Below are 11,840 nucleotides of genomic sequence, written 5' to 3' on the forward strand. Positions count from 1 at the left end.
ATTGTCCAAATAGATGTTAGTACGCACAGATATACAGGCGATTAGATCAACAGACGTGGTGTTTTATCTCAAAATTTGGAGTGGCCATGAAAATTTTAAAAATTATTTTATTTTATAATTTTAGTTTGATAAACCTATAGTATATCCAAAATAATTTCATAAAATATACAACGACTTTTTACAGACCAGATTGATTATTTATTTCGTCTTTTATTTTAGGTATTTTCAAAGCTTACTCTTCATTTCCGGGGTTTTCCTTCTGTTTCTACCGCCTCTGTTCTGCTCAACATCCGGCTCGGAGAAAACCCTTGTTGCCTAATCTCTGCCGGTTGAAAACTGAAAACGGAAGGCCATTCCTATTGTTTCATTGGTTTGCATACTCTAACGATTCAAAGCTGCGCTGTGAGACAGGACCAGTCGTTGAATGTTGATGGAGTTCGAGTGCTGAATTGAACCCGATCTGAGTCTTAACTATTGGTTTATAGGCTGATGGGTGCTGCGGGCTCCAAGCTAGAGAAGGCCCTGGGCGATCAATTCCCTGAAGGGGAGCGATACTTTGGCCTTGAGAATTTCGGTAACACATGTTACTGTAATAGCGTCTTGCAGGTAAGCAATAGAGAATAGACTCGTTTATTTATCATCAAAGTTGATTTCTTGTTTTTGAGTGGCTTTCTTCGTGTTATGAGGCAAGCATTGATTTTCTGTAGTGAGATGGAGATTGTCTTGTTTGTCGGGCGGCCCTGATAATTTGTTAATTAGTCCTCTCAGTATCGTGTAATTATATGTCAAAATTGGTGCAGTTGCTTATTCGTGTAAAATTTTGAAGCCCTTGATTTGTTGACCAAATTAGGATCGCACGATGCAGCATTTGCATATTTCCTACCCTCTTCTGAATTGTAATTTAGGTCATCCAATAAGCGAAGTAACTTTCAGGCTTCGCTGTCCGAGAGGTGGCAATGATAACAGTGTTGTAGCGGATTTTAATGCCTCTACAGATTCACTGAATTGGTCTGAACCCTACACGAATACCTGTAGTATACTATCTTGCCTCGGTTAAATAATTCTATTGCTGTATAATATCTTCTTTGTTGACATTCTAGGCATTCTTGATTTCTCTGTAAATGCTTAGCTTAACCTCTCGCTATTCATGGGCCCTTGATAACAAGACATGGTTCCTAAATTACAAAGCCTTTCAAAGCATATTTCAATGTACTTTTTACACGGGGTAGGCATTTACCCTGTCTGGACCGTCTGGTGACATTGATAATTTATAAAGTCTGGTGACATTGCACTTCAATGACAGTATTTGTAGGTGTGTTTGGTATGCTTGACAACCATTTTTGTGGTTCTTTACTAATAAGTTACATTTTACCTCTATCTGCAGGCACTATACTTCTGCGTTCCATTTCGGGAGCAATTACTAGAGTATTACGGAAATAATAAAAGCATAGGAGATGCAGAAGAAAACCTTTTAACTTGCTTGGCTGACTTATTTTCACAGGTAAGCAATCTTTGATTTAGAAATTTCTTGGTATGCTATAATGATTTTACCGCTGGATAGTTTGCATTTTCCTCGCCAAGCTTAACTCTAGCACATGCCCACATGCCATCCTCTTCCAGAGGAAGTTGTTGTTTCCCTTACTTCATTAGTTCATTTGATTTTTCTGCCATTGTGGTCATATTCCGGTGGATCTATGGGATTATTATTATCATTTTATTAATCAGGAAGTAGGGACTTTATAAGTTGAGAATTCTTTCTGTGGTATTTCTAAAGTTAACATGGTTTCTGTTGGTGTTTGTGCTTGATTAAATTTTTTATTGTTCTTTCTTGGATTTGAATTCTTAGATTTAACTATCTTTTGAATTTGGTTCCCAGATTTTCTTACTAATTTCTGGAATGAAAGTTTTCTTCTGCATTTGGAAAATACATCATTATGGTCCCCAAATTTGTTTCCTTAGTCAATGTGGTTGTGATCTTCATTTCTTTTTAGCATTTGTAATTTGCCCCGTCTTGTCTTCTCCTTGGAGATGTAAAAATTGGTAGAGGCCATCGCATGCTTCTCTAAATCTGCTTTGTTATTGTAGTATGCTTGGTTATACATATTGTATTAGTTGCACCTGAGTTTGTGTATGTTTAACATGGTTATCCAATTAGTTCCCTCAAAAGTTCAGGTAAGATACATGTCCATTTTTTTCTTTTGTAGTTGCTTAATATATGGCATTATTTCTCTTGGTGTAGATAAGTTCCCAGAAGAAGAAAACAGGTGTCATTGCTCCTAAGCGTTTTGTACAGAGGTTGAAAAAACAGAATGAACTCTTTCGTAGTTATATGCATCAGGTATGTGGTTAAGTTGTCCCGAATGAACTTTATTCCGGAAAGTTGGTTATTTAGGAATTTCTTCCGTTATTTATTTATTTATTTTTATTTAAATTTGAATGGAAAGGAAACAATTCACTGCTTCAGTAGAACAACATGCAACACGTAAAGTCTACATATCCACATGACCCACCTCCATGCTATTGAAAGGTGGAGGTTCAAAAGAATTATAGTCATTAACATGGATATGAGCTAACCTGGCCAAATAGTCAGCCTCGCTGCTTTCCTCTCTGTACAAAAAAATTAAAAGAAACTTTCCAATTTCTGCACAGAAGTCTTCTAGTGGAGTCTATATAATCTCTTGAAAGGGATGATAGCTATGGTTGTCCCTTGTGATTGTTGTGATAGCACCAGCACAATCACAAAAAACCTCCACAGCTCTATGCCCTTTCGTCTAACATAACTCTAGGCCTTTATAGATACCAAAAATTTCAGCAATAACAGGGGGATCTTTTCCAAGTATGCAACTGAAACCTTGGACCCAATTTCCTTCCAAGTCTTTAATAACTTCTCCACAAGCTCCAGACCCATCTTGAGGTACTGATCCGTCTCTTTCTAGCCTGTTTGCATCTGCTCTCCCCAAGACTCTTCTGCTCTCATTTCTGTTTCTGTTTATACAATAACATAGAAGACTATTTTATTGACTCGACAGTGTTTGAGTATGTTTTCATGCTTCTCCATGTTTATGGAATGATTTTATGCATAGTTTTTGCTTCTAAGTTGCAGCTGAATTTAATTGTGAATATGAATGATAGATCCTGTTATCTGTATTAAAGCTGCTGTCAGTTTTCATTGTATGGTTGGGAAACAAGACACAGTTAATGCCGTAGTTGGGGTCATGTTACTTGGGACAGAATAGACTCAAATGTGAAGGATTCCAATTAGTACACGTGTTTTGAACGTTGAAGTGCTTGTGAACTATTTGTCATTGCCCATGAGACAAGGGCCAATGGGAATAATCATGGTGTTTGTACATGTCTGGGCCTTCCTATATAAATAAATAACCCTGCTATAGTGCTATCTAAGCTAGGATTTGTACCTGCTCAGATATTATTGACTGTTGAGTGACTAATTGGTAATACTATACAACAAGCAGCCTTGTTGTCTTGTCCCACTAGGTAAGGTTGGGCTACATGGATTGTATGATGTTATTGTGCTTTATTAACTATCAACTCTATATAATCGCAAAAACTATCTTTTCAGTTTTTGTTTCCGTATGGCAACAACTCCTTAGGACCATTGCTTTTAAAAATCAGCTCACGCTTCAAAGTGGAATATATTACTATTCGCTAGGTTATGTATATCATAAATTATTTACTTGTCTTCTCTGATGCTGCCACTGCTGGATTGTGAAATGTGTCAATAGTAGCTTAAGTCAGTCACTACTTAGCTGGCAAGAGAGAGTTAAGCTTTTAGCTAGCTGGCGGAAAGTTTCTAGAAACTGTAGAGGTTATAAATATTACCTCGTGTAAATGGTTGATCTGTTGAATAAAGTTCCAAGTTCTATTCTTTTTTTCTTTCTCCCTTACTCTTTTCCCTTCGCGGCTTATACCAGAGTGCATTTCTTGTCATTTACGTTCTTTGTTCTGTCTATTAATTTCAATCTCCCACTGTCTTGATAATCCCTCTCTATGCTGTCTAGGTTCCTTATTTGAAATAACATTGTCACTGGAATTTCTCCTTCTTCTTTTTTTGGTAGGATGCCCATGAATTCCTGAACTTCTTGTTAAATGAACTTGTTGACATTCTGGAGAAAGAGGCCCAGGGTGCAAAAACTGATCAAGATACCTTGTCACCTTCTGAAAAGACTGCAAATGGACATAGGAATGGTCCAACTAATGGTGCTCAAAAGGAGCCTTTAGTTACTTGGGTGCACAAAAATTTTCAGGTTACATTTTCCTGCCAGCTCAATGTTTTCCTTTTAGCGTTCTGCTTGGGGAGGAAGTTAGAGAGCATAAACTTATAATTTAATTTTGATCAAGCCGGTGTTCTTTTTTAATTGCGTTCATTTTTTCCCATTTTCTTTTGACTAGTTAGAAAATCAAGTTTGTGCACACCTTGCTACTTAATTATTTAGGTTTTTGACATTTTTGGATAATATTTTTATAATTTTATATGATTAATATTGGCTTGAGCTGGAAGTATTGCACAAGCAATACATTGTTTCTTTTAATTCTGTATAACTGACTTTTATAATCATACCTGATGAAAATATATTCTTTCAATTTTTCTTGTCAATGCTTATGCTTACTTCGCCACCCCATTATTGACTGTTTCTTCTTTGACCTCTTTTTTCGGGGTTGAGGGATTCGTAACCTCTTTCTTCAGTGTGTTCAGTTATTAAAATTTTCATATGACACTAAAGAATTCCATCATGTTTAATTTTTTTGACCAGGGTATACTCACCAATGAGACAAGGTGCTTGCGTTGTGAAACAGTGACAGCTAGGGATGAAACATTTTTTGACTTGAGCCTTGATATTGAGCAAAACAGTTCTATCACTAGCTGTTTGAAAAACTTCAGTTCCACGGAGACGTTGAATGCGGAAGACAAATTTTTTTGTGACAAATGCTGCAGGTAAATATGACTAATTCAGGGCACAAGTTTTATATTACTCCTCCGGTTCTTAATATAAAACCCATTTAACTAATTTGATTAGATTAAAGAAGTTAGGTAAGTTAGTTACTTATAAGAAATGTGACATATTTTTCCTAAAATACCATAATCATTTTTCTTAATCCCCCTCTTCCTCTTCTACTTAATTATGGTTGAAGGAATATCCATAGGAATAATTTAGAGAAAATTGATAAATATGAGAAATGGGTCTTATATTTAGGACCAAAATTAACTCAACAATTAGGTCATATATTAAGGATCGGAGGAGTATTAATTACCTGTGTTCTATTGTTATGGCATCAAATTCTACTTGGTTCCTTGAGTACTTTGAAGAAGGTAAAATGCCAGTGCAACCATTTTGAACTATGTGCTTATCTGAAGAGTTCTGCTGACTGCGCATGAGTTATACTGTGAAATGAATATTTGCGGGATGAAGCACAATTTTACATATGTTGAGTGGTTTCAATGTCCTTTTTTTAGTTTACTGAAATTTTGTATCTCTGACTAATAGAAGATAGATTACTACTTTATTTTTTATAATATTATCATGTTTACTGTTTCCTGATATATGGTTTTGACGTAATTTCTATAATAAATTGATGATGATTATATCATTATTCGTCTATTTTCCTCTCTAATGGCCTGCATCTGAATTTTCTTATGATATTAGCTTGCAAGAAGCTCAGAAGAGGATGAAGATCAAGAAACCGCCTCATATCTTGGTCATCCATCTTAAACGGTTTAAGTACATTGAGCAGCTGGGCCGCTATAAGAAGCTGTCTTACAGGGTTGTCTTCCCCCTTGAGCTGAAGTTGAGTAACACTGTTGAGGATGCAGATATTGAGTACTCTCTATTTGCAGTAGTTGTCCATGTTGGGAGTGGGCCCAACCATGGGCATTATGTCAGCCTTGTGAAAAGCCATAACCACTGGTTATTTTTTGATGACGAAAATGTTGAGATGATTGATGAATCTGCTGTGCAGACATTCTTTGGGTCGGCACAAGAATATTCCAGTAATACAGACCACGGGTACATTTTGTTTTATGAGAGCATTGGCTCTGGTAACAAGAACTAGACAGAGGTGCTCCACACTTTTGGTACTTCAATCATTTGGACTTGCCTTTTTCATCTGTTTTCTATGTTAATTATATTTTAAAATATTTACCTTCCTTTTCTCGTATCCAACCTGTGTGAGGAGCTGCTATACGTCCTTGTGAAGATACAGGTTGCGAAAATTTATACTTAGGTGGTTGATATGTACAGTGGATGGGGGAGCACACTATCTTTTTCACAATAAGAGAAGAAAGAGCAGTATATGATGTGAAATTTCACCAGCAATGTTAATCAGCTTTAGATGCAAAATGCAGTTGGAAGTGCTCGTAACTTATTTGTGGCTATTCTTTTTGACTGGTTATCTGTTTGATTATCTAATCAGGATCCTCTGTAATGTCGTCTTGACGAAGTGGAAGAGAAAATGGTGGGCTCCCTCTCTGTGCGTGTGAGAGCCACCGGGTGGGCTTACTTTTTCTCCTTTTCTCTTTTAATAATATACTCTTTTTTTTGCTTTAATAATACACTTGGGAGAACTTACTTCACTGATCTTCGTATGTTAAGGTAGAAACTGCTGTTACGTATATACGACATTTTTTTCCAGAGGGGAGGCGAAGGCTCAGCTGTTTGTAACATGATTACCTTATCAATCCGATTTTTTTTTTTTTTTGGGAATGGAAATCTGGATATCGTTATTTAAAGCAAAGGTTTACAACTAAATTCTTTCATGGCTATCCGCCTCTGGACACTGGTGGAGGTTGATTCAATCCGATTTTTAAGATATCTTGGGAGAACTTTACTTCACTGATCTTCGTATGTTAAGGTAGAAACTGCTGTTACGTATATACGACATTTTTTCCAGAGGGGTGGCGAAGGCTCAGCTGTTTGTAATATGATTACCTTATCAATCCGATTTTTTTTTTTTTGGGAATGGAAATCTGGATATCGTTATTTAAAGCAAAGGTTTACAACTAAATTCTTTCATGGCTATCCGCCTCTGGACACTGGTGGAGGTTGATTCAATCCGATTTTTAAGATATCGATTGGTGGAAAACGGTTTTTTTTCCCTTTTAAGTAATGATACTCCTTTTCACTCAGAAGAAGGTAGAAACTCGACCCGCTGCGTAGATTTCAAATCGTAAGAAACAAGATATAAAATAAAAAGAAAAACTACTATATTAAACCCCATTTTAAAAATAAGTTTATTAACTACAGTTCAGAATTGAACTCTTCAAATTAGATTCGGATGATTTAAATCTTATATCAGTAATAAGAACAAGCGCATGACCAAAAATTGGGTTTACTTGACAAGGTAGCCTCTTACAATCTGATAAAATGAAGTTTAAATTTTCGTTGAAAGAAGTGTTAATATTTAGTGTTTATTTAGAACTGAAGATACTTGTATGCATCGAACACATGTAGCCGAATCATACATTAGAAATGGGCCTGCACGAGCCCACCTGGGGACCTCCAACGTGTTTGGGCCCAAGCGTAGCCCAATGATACTCCTTCAGCTGGTAGCTTTACAACAAAACGTCCCAAGTGATTTAATTAAAATTGACCAACGGGACTTGGGTTAGCGGAAGAGGCTAGTCTCTCATCATGTGACGAACCAAAAATACTTATGTTTTAGAGAGAAGAAAAAGTAAAAATGACGCCCGCATAAATTTGAATTCCAATCCAGACTTGAGAGATCTTCAATCTATGCATGGATAAGGTCATTTTTGTCATTAAATTTTAGTGTAATATTATGGATTTTCTTATTTACTTTCAAAATATCATTTTCCTAATTTTCCCGGCGACACGTCACGAATGAGAGAGAAAGGTAGAGGCAGAAGTGTCAGTCTCAACGACAGACAAGAGAGTCAAGAGAATAATAGGAAACGAGCCCGTGACTGCCTCTCACTTCCTCTCGTGTCGCGCTGTGTTTTTCCTTCACATGCAGCCATTCCCAACACATCATCTCACCTATAATTGCTCAATGTTGCCCTTCCCCTTTTCCATATTTTCCCAACTCTACCTTTTCATTTTTTTTAAGTCCATTTTATTTCCTTTTTTCTTCAGAGTCATTCCCTTTCAAATATGACGACTGATTTCTCTAAAATCACACGCCCATCTACTATCCTTTCAAATAACAGCATAGAGCTTAAGCATTTATTAATGATTTTAACAAGTTAGGAGAACTTTGTTATTCTTCTTAACTGCTACTTACCAACTTAATTTCCAATTCTGCATTTTTTCCCATCCATTCTATCAAACATTGAAAATGCTCTTATATTATTCCTCTAATATATATTTTAAATTTTTATCTATTATAAGTATTATACACAAAGAAATTTGAATGAATTTTTTTAAAAAAAAGGTAGAGAAAACCAGGTTGGTATATTATTATATTAGAGATACAGATTACAGATTTCTGACAATTTTTTATTTTTTTCGCTTCCAAGAACTAAAAGCTCAATCAGAGAGAGGGGTATTATGGTGAAAGCACCAACGGAAAGGAGGGGAAAAAATAAAATTTGTCGTAATCGTGGACGACGACGTATTCAGGAGCTTTTCTAGCAAATCCAGGCAAGCCGGGTAGAATGGAAGGAGCTTCCTCTTTACACCTCGTCTTCTCTGATGTAACGTTTTCATTCACGGGCATTTCGGCTGCATTTTTTTTTTATAGAACCGTTTCATCAGTGAAGATCTCAGCTACTCTCACTTTATCTTTGCTTTCTCTCAATGATGGCTGTTGCTGCGTCCTGCGAGGTGATATTCTCGTTCCTTCTTTTAAATTCAGGACGATTTTTCCATCTAATTTTCACCTGCTATAGATTTACTTCTGTATTTGCTAGCTGCACTTGAAGTTTAGTTGCCTCACATGACTATTATCTGAATCTGAAGATCAGTCATATCAGCCACTTGCTTTAGTTGCTAACAAGTTGCATTACGAGAAGAAATAAAAAATGTGTGTAGAAAATGCTGGCACTTTCCAGCTTTTGATGGAAGACTGGAAGATGGAAATCTCAGCAAGAGTCATGCGTGAAACGATTTTATTTTGCTTTGCCTTCTATGCTTACCATTTAAAACATTAAAATTGACCAACTCTTAAGAAACACCAACACTGACTGAGGCAACTTGCTTGAAGTCTCGTTATGGTGAAAGTTCAAAGGTGCTCAAGAGACGCACTCTTCGAGCTTTTCCTTCTAAGTCATGATACGAGGCTTCATTGATTTCTATCAATCATCTGTCAAATTTGGGGATTATTCTGACTTGCAGTTTATTTGCAGGGAGAGCCTAAGATTCGGGAATTTCTGGATAGGAATGGCAGCCTACCTGTCAGTTGTTCGTGTCTGAAGTTACTGAAACCAAGTTCTGATGAAGTTAAACAACGGGTTCCTTTAGGTAACACTTTTTTAGATTACTTGCATGTTGGAAGAGCAGAAATGGCTCCAATGATTACGCTGACTTTCCCTTCCATTTCAGAGGTTCCGTCAATACTTTTTGAAGAGGCTTCCCCCCCAGCCGAATTATATCAACCCTTACACAGTTCACTTGTAAGTCCGTCTTTTTCTTATACAGTTGTCTAACCTTTTCCTTTAATTTTTAATAATTTACCACCGCACTTTAGTTTGCTGAGTGTTGAGATCGAATTTAGAATCCATTTTGCTTTCAGACATCAGGCTACAACATCAACTATATGCCTGGTGAAAGTGAAAATGAGAATAATGGAGGAGAGTGAGTCAAAGGTGAACATGCATCAAGGCATGAAGTTGCCAATGAATTGAAACTACGTAAAAATCTCATTGAATTTTTTGTGCAATGGATTAATTTTAGAGAAGTCAGTAGTTTGACGTGTGAGGAGGCAAAGATGATGTTTCTATCTTGGGATGTGTCAGAGGAAGCGTGTTGGCCTTGGCCCTAACTTCACAAATCTTGTTTCAACGTATTGCTTTTCTTTTTCTCTCTGAACTGCTTGACCAGCTTTTACCCATCAAAGGTTTTGGACTTAGGCAGAGCTCAATATTAACTCATCTGAAGCGCCTCCATTTCTGCAGGATCAAGAATTGTATAGCATTTCAGTATTGCCTGACGAAGATGACAAGGCAGATTGTGCTTCACCGCTGGCTTTCTTCAGCATCTTAGAAGTTCCTGATCAATCTGAAAGTCCCATGAGTTTAGATGCTCAAATAAATTGCCACAGTTGCATTGATTTCCAAATGAAGAGCGAAGAGTTGTGTTCCTCATGCACAGTTGATATACCCACTGTGAATGGAAATTCAATCTCGCCTGAATCCTATGAAGAGGGGGTTGAAAGTTTTAGAACCAAGAATTTTCTAACAGTAAGTCTCATAAGCTCATCTTCTAAATGTATGATTCATAAGATAGCCTTCAACTTCTGTTTTAAATCCTGCTTGTGTGGGATAAAAGCAACAGAAAGAGTTGCCTTTGACTTCTGCCTTCTTTTCCCCCCCACTTTTTGCTCTCCGTTTTTTTTTCCCTTTTGGTGGCTATTCTGATATGAGAATTGGCACTGCACAATATTGCAGAGGGTGTTGTGGAGACAAGCTAGTTTAAAAGTAGGCGGAAAACTCATGCAAATTCTGACGAACCTCGCCACTTCACGGGGTATATCTAATACTTTACTCTTTTGTTCTCTTGTGGAATAATATTGTTCGATTAATCGAAAAATAGTTTAGGAAACTGTCCGAATAGTTTAGACCTAGAGGAAATTTTCTACTTGACAAATCTGGTGTCTTGACAAGATTTGATTGTATTCGAGCTAAGGAGAGCCAGCCTCCCGAAATGAGGAACAAATTCAATTTACAAATTTGAAAACTTAATTTGAGCCAGACGGATCTTTCTGGCTAGAATTTTAGATCAACCTTCAAATCATATTCATACTGTTATGTGTTTCTAACTGAATACCCAAGCGATATAGATCAATTTTAACTATCATATTTTGTAAATTAACAGCTACATCAGTCACTGAAAAGGCACACGATTTACCAAGCATCAGATGGAGAAGATATAAGCGTTCTGCCTCGTTTGATTCCCGTAAAGTTGCTCTTCTCTTTTCAATAATATTGTAAGTTCTAGACGTCACAACACAGCATTGAACACTGCAACTCGGCATTACCGCCTTCTACAAGCTAGCATTCATTCCATCAAAGTTTTGAATAAGTCCTGTTTGATATGACGTATTTAAGAATGAAAGGTACGAATTGTGATTAAAAAAATTTATGAAAACCCTGTTTGGCATCACGATTATAAAAACTTGTAAACATGTTTCATATAAGACAAAATTACTCTTCACTTATATTTACTTCGTATTCTACAAATCATGATGATTAAACACTTTTTAATTGAATTTTTTAATTTTCAATCACAATCTCAATTCTTACCTCTCATTCTTAATATTTCATATCAAATGAGAACTTATAAGTTTATTAGAATTGTATTATTCATAATACACAATTCATTTATCTAATGATTTCTCTGCAGGTCCAGCGTGGGAACTTTGGTGTTGATATATCTAACGTTAAAAGTCAGGCAAAGGGGTGATGGCTTTGTTCTTATTTGATGGTCCGATCCCCACTGCATATACTAGTCACTTGTAGGTTTGCTCTTCATTGTTTGATCCGAACTTGTCCCTTGATGTGTAATGTATGGGAAATATTGGCATTTAAACATATGATTGACTTTTGCATTCTACCATAAAACCCCTTCGATTTTTGCAAATAAAGTCATGTAAATCGTATGAAATTCTGCAGCCCCCTAACTAATACTTCTCCAGTCCTAAATACAAGA

At 36.5% G+C, this 11,840-nt stretch overlaps 2 protein-coding genes across 5 annotated transcripts; both read left to right on the forward strand.

Moving 5' to 3' along the window:
- Positions 1 to 242: 242 nt before the first annotated feature.
- Positions 243 to 6,660, forward strand: LOC114733285 (ubiquitin carboxyl-terminal hydrolase 4). Of its 3 annotated transcripts, XM_028920728.1 has the most exons (7): positions 243 to 606; positions 1,385 to 1,501; positions 2,240 to 2,338; positions 4,077 to 4,265; positions 4,773 to 4,954; positions 5,664 to 6,091; positions 6,430 to 6,660. In XM_028920728.1, the coding sequence occupies exons 1-6, from the start codon at positions 490 to 492 to the stop codon at positions 6,067 to 6,069; spliced, it is 1,110 nt and encodes a 369-aa protein (XP_028776561.1). In that variant the 5' UTR covers positions 243 to 489; the 3' UTR covers positions 6,070 to 6,091; positions 6,430 to 6,660. The 3 variants fall into 3 exon arrangements, with proteins under 3 accessions (XP_028776561.1, XP_028776560.1, XP_028776562.1); XM_028920727.1 differs by having other exon boundaries at positions 5,664 to 6,593; XM_028920729.1 differs by lacking the exon at positions 4,077 to 4,265 and having other exon boundaries at positions 5,664 to 6,593.
- A 2,029-nt stretch (positions 6,661 to 8,689) lies between these two features.
- On the forward strand, positions 8,690 to 11,775 carry LOC114733304 (uncharacterized). 2 transcript variants are annotated; one of them, XM_028920754.1, is made up of 7 exons: positions 8,690 to 8,798; positions 9,320 to 9,434; positions 9,516 to 9,586; positions 10,088 to 10,372; positions 10,580 to 10,658; positions 11,007 to 11,087; positions 11,535 to 11,775. In XM_028920754.1, exons 1-7 carry the CDS (start codon positions 8,772 to 8,774, stop codon positions 11,558 to 11,560), a joined length of 684 nt encoding a protein of 227 aa, XP_028776587.1. In that variant the 5' UTR covers positions 8,690 to 8,771; the 3' UTR covers positions 11,561 to 11,775. The 2 variants fall into 2 exon arrangements, with proteins under 2 accessions (XP_028776587.1, XP_028776586.1); XM_028920753.1 differs by having other exon boundaries at positions 8,691 to 8,798; positions 11,007 to 11,118.
- The last annotated feature ends 65 nt before the right edge of the window (positions 11,776 to 11,840 follow it).

Source organism: Neltuma alba, unplaced genomic scaffold, assembly GCF_004799145.2.
Source record: "Neltuma alba isolate B1F8T4 unplaced genomic scaffold, ASM479914v2 tig00012991_pilon, whole genome shotgun sequence".
In the NCBI taxonomy this organism is placed as follows: domain Eukaryota; kingdom Viridiplantae; phylum Streptophyta; class Magnoliopsida; order Fabales; family Fabaceae; genus Neltuma; species Neltuma alba.

Coding starts and splice junctions, on each gene's coding strand:
- LOC114733304 (XM_028920753.1), top strand. CDS start 8,772: ATGATGGCTGTTGCTGCGTCCTGCGAG. Junction 8,799..9,319: donor CTGTTGCTGCGTCCTGCGAG/GTGATATTCTCG, acceptor GTTTATTTGCAG/GGAGAGCCTAAGATTCGGGA. Junction 10,373..10,579: donor GAACCAAGAATTTTCTAACA/GTAAGTCTCATA, acceptor ACAATATTGCAG/AGGGTGTTGTGGAGACAAGC.
- LOC114733285 (XM_028920728.1), top strand. CDS start 490: ATGGGTGCTGCGGGCTCCAAGCTAGAGAAGGCCCTGGGCGATCAATTC. Junction 607..1,384: donor ACTGTAATAGCGTCTTGCAG/GTAAGCAATAGA, acceptor CTCTATCTGCAG/GCACTATACTTCTGCGTTCC. Junction 4,266..4,772: donor GGGTGCACAAAAATTTTCAG/GTTACATTTTCC, acceptor TTTTTTGACCAG/GGTATACTCACCAATGAGAC.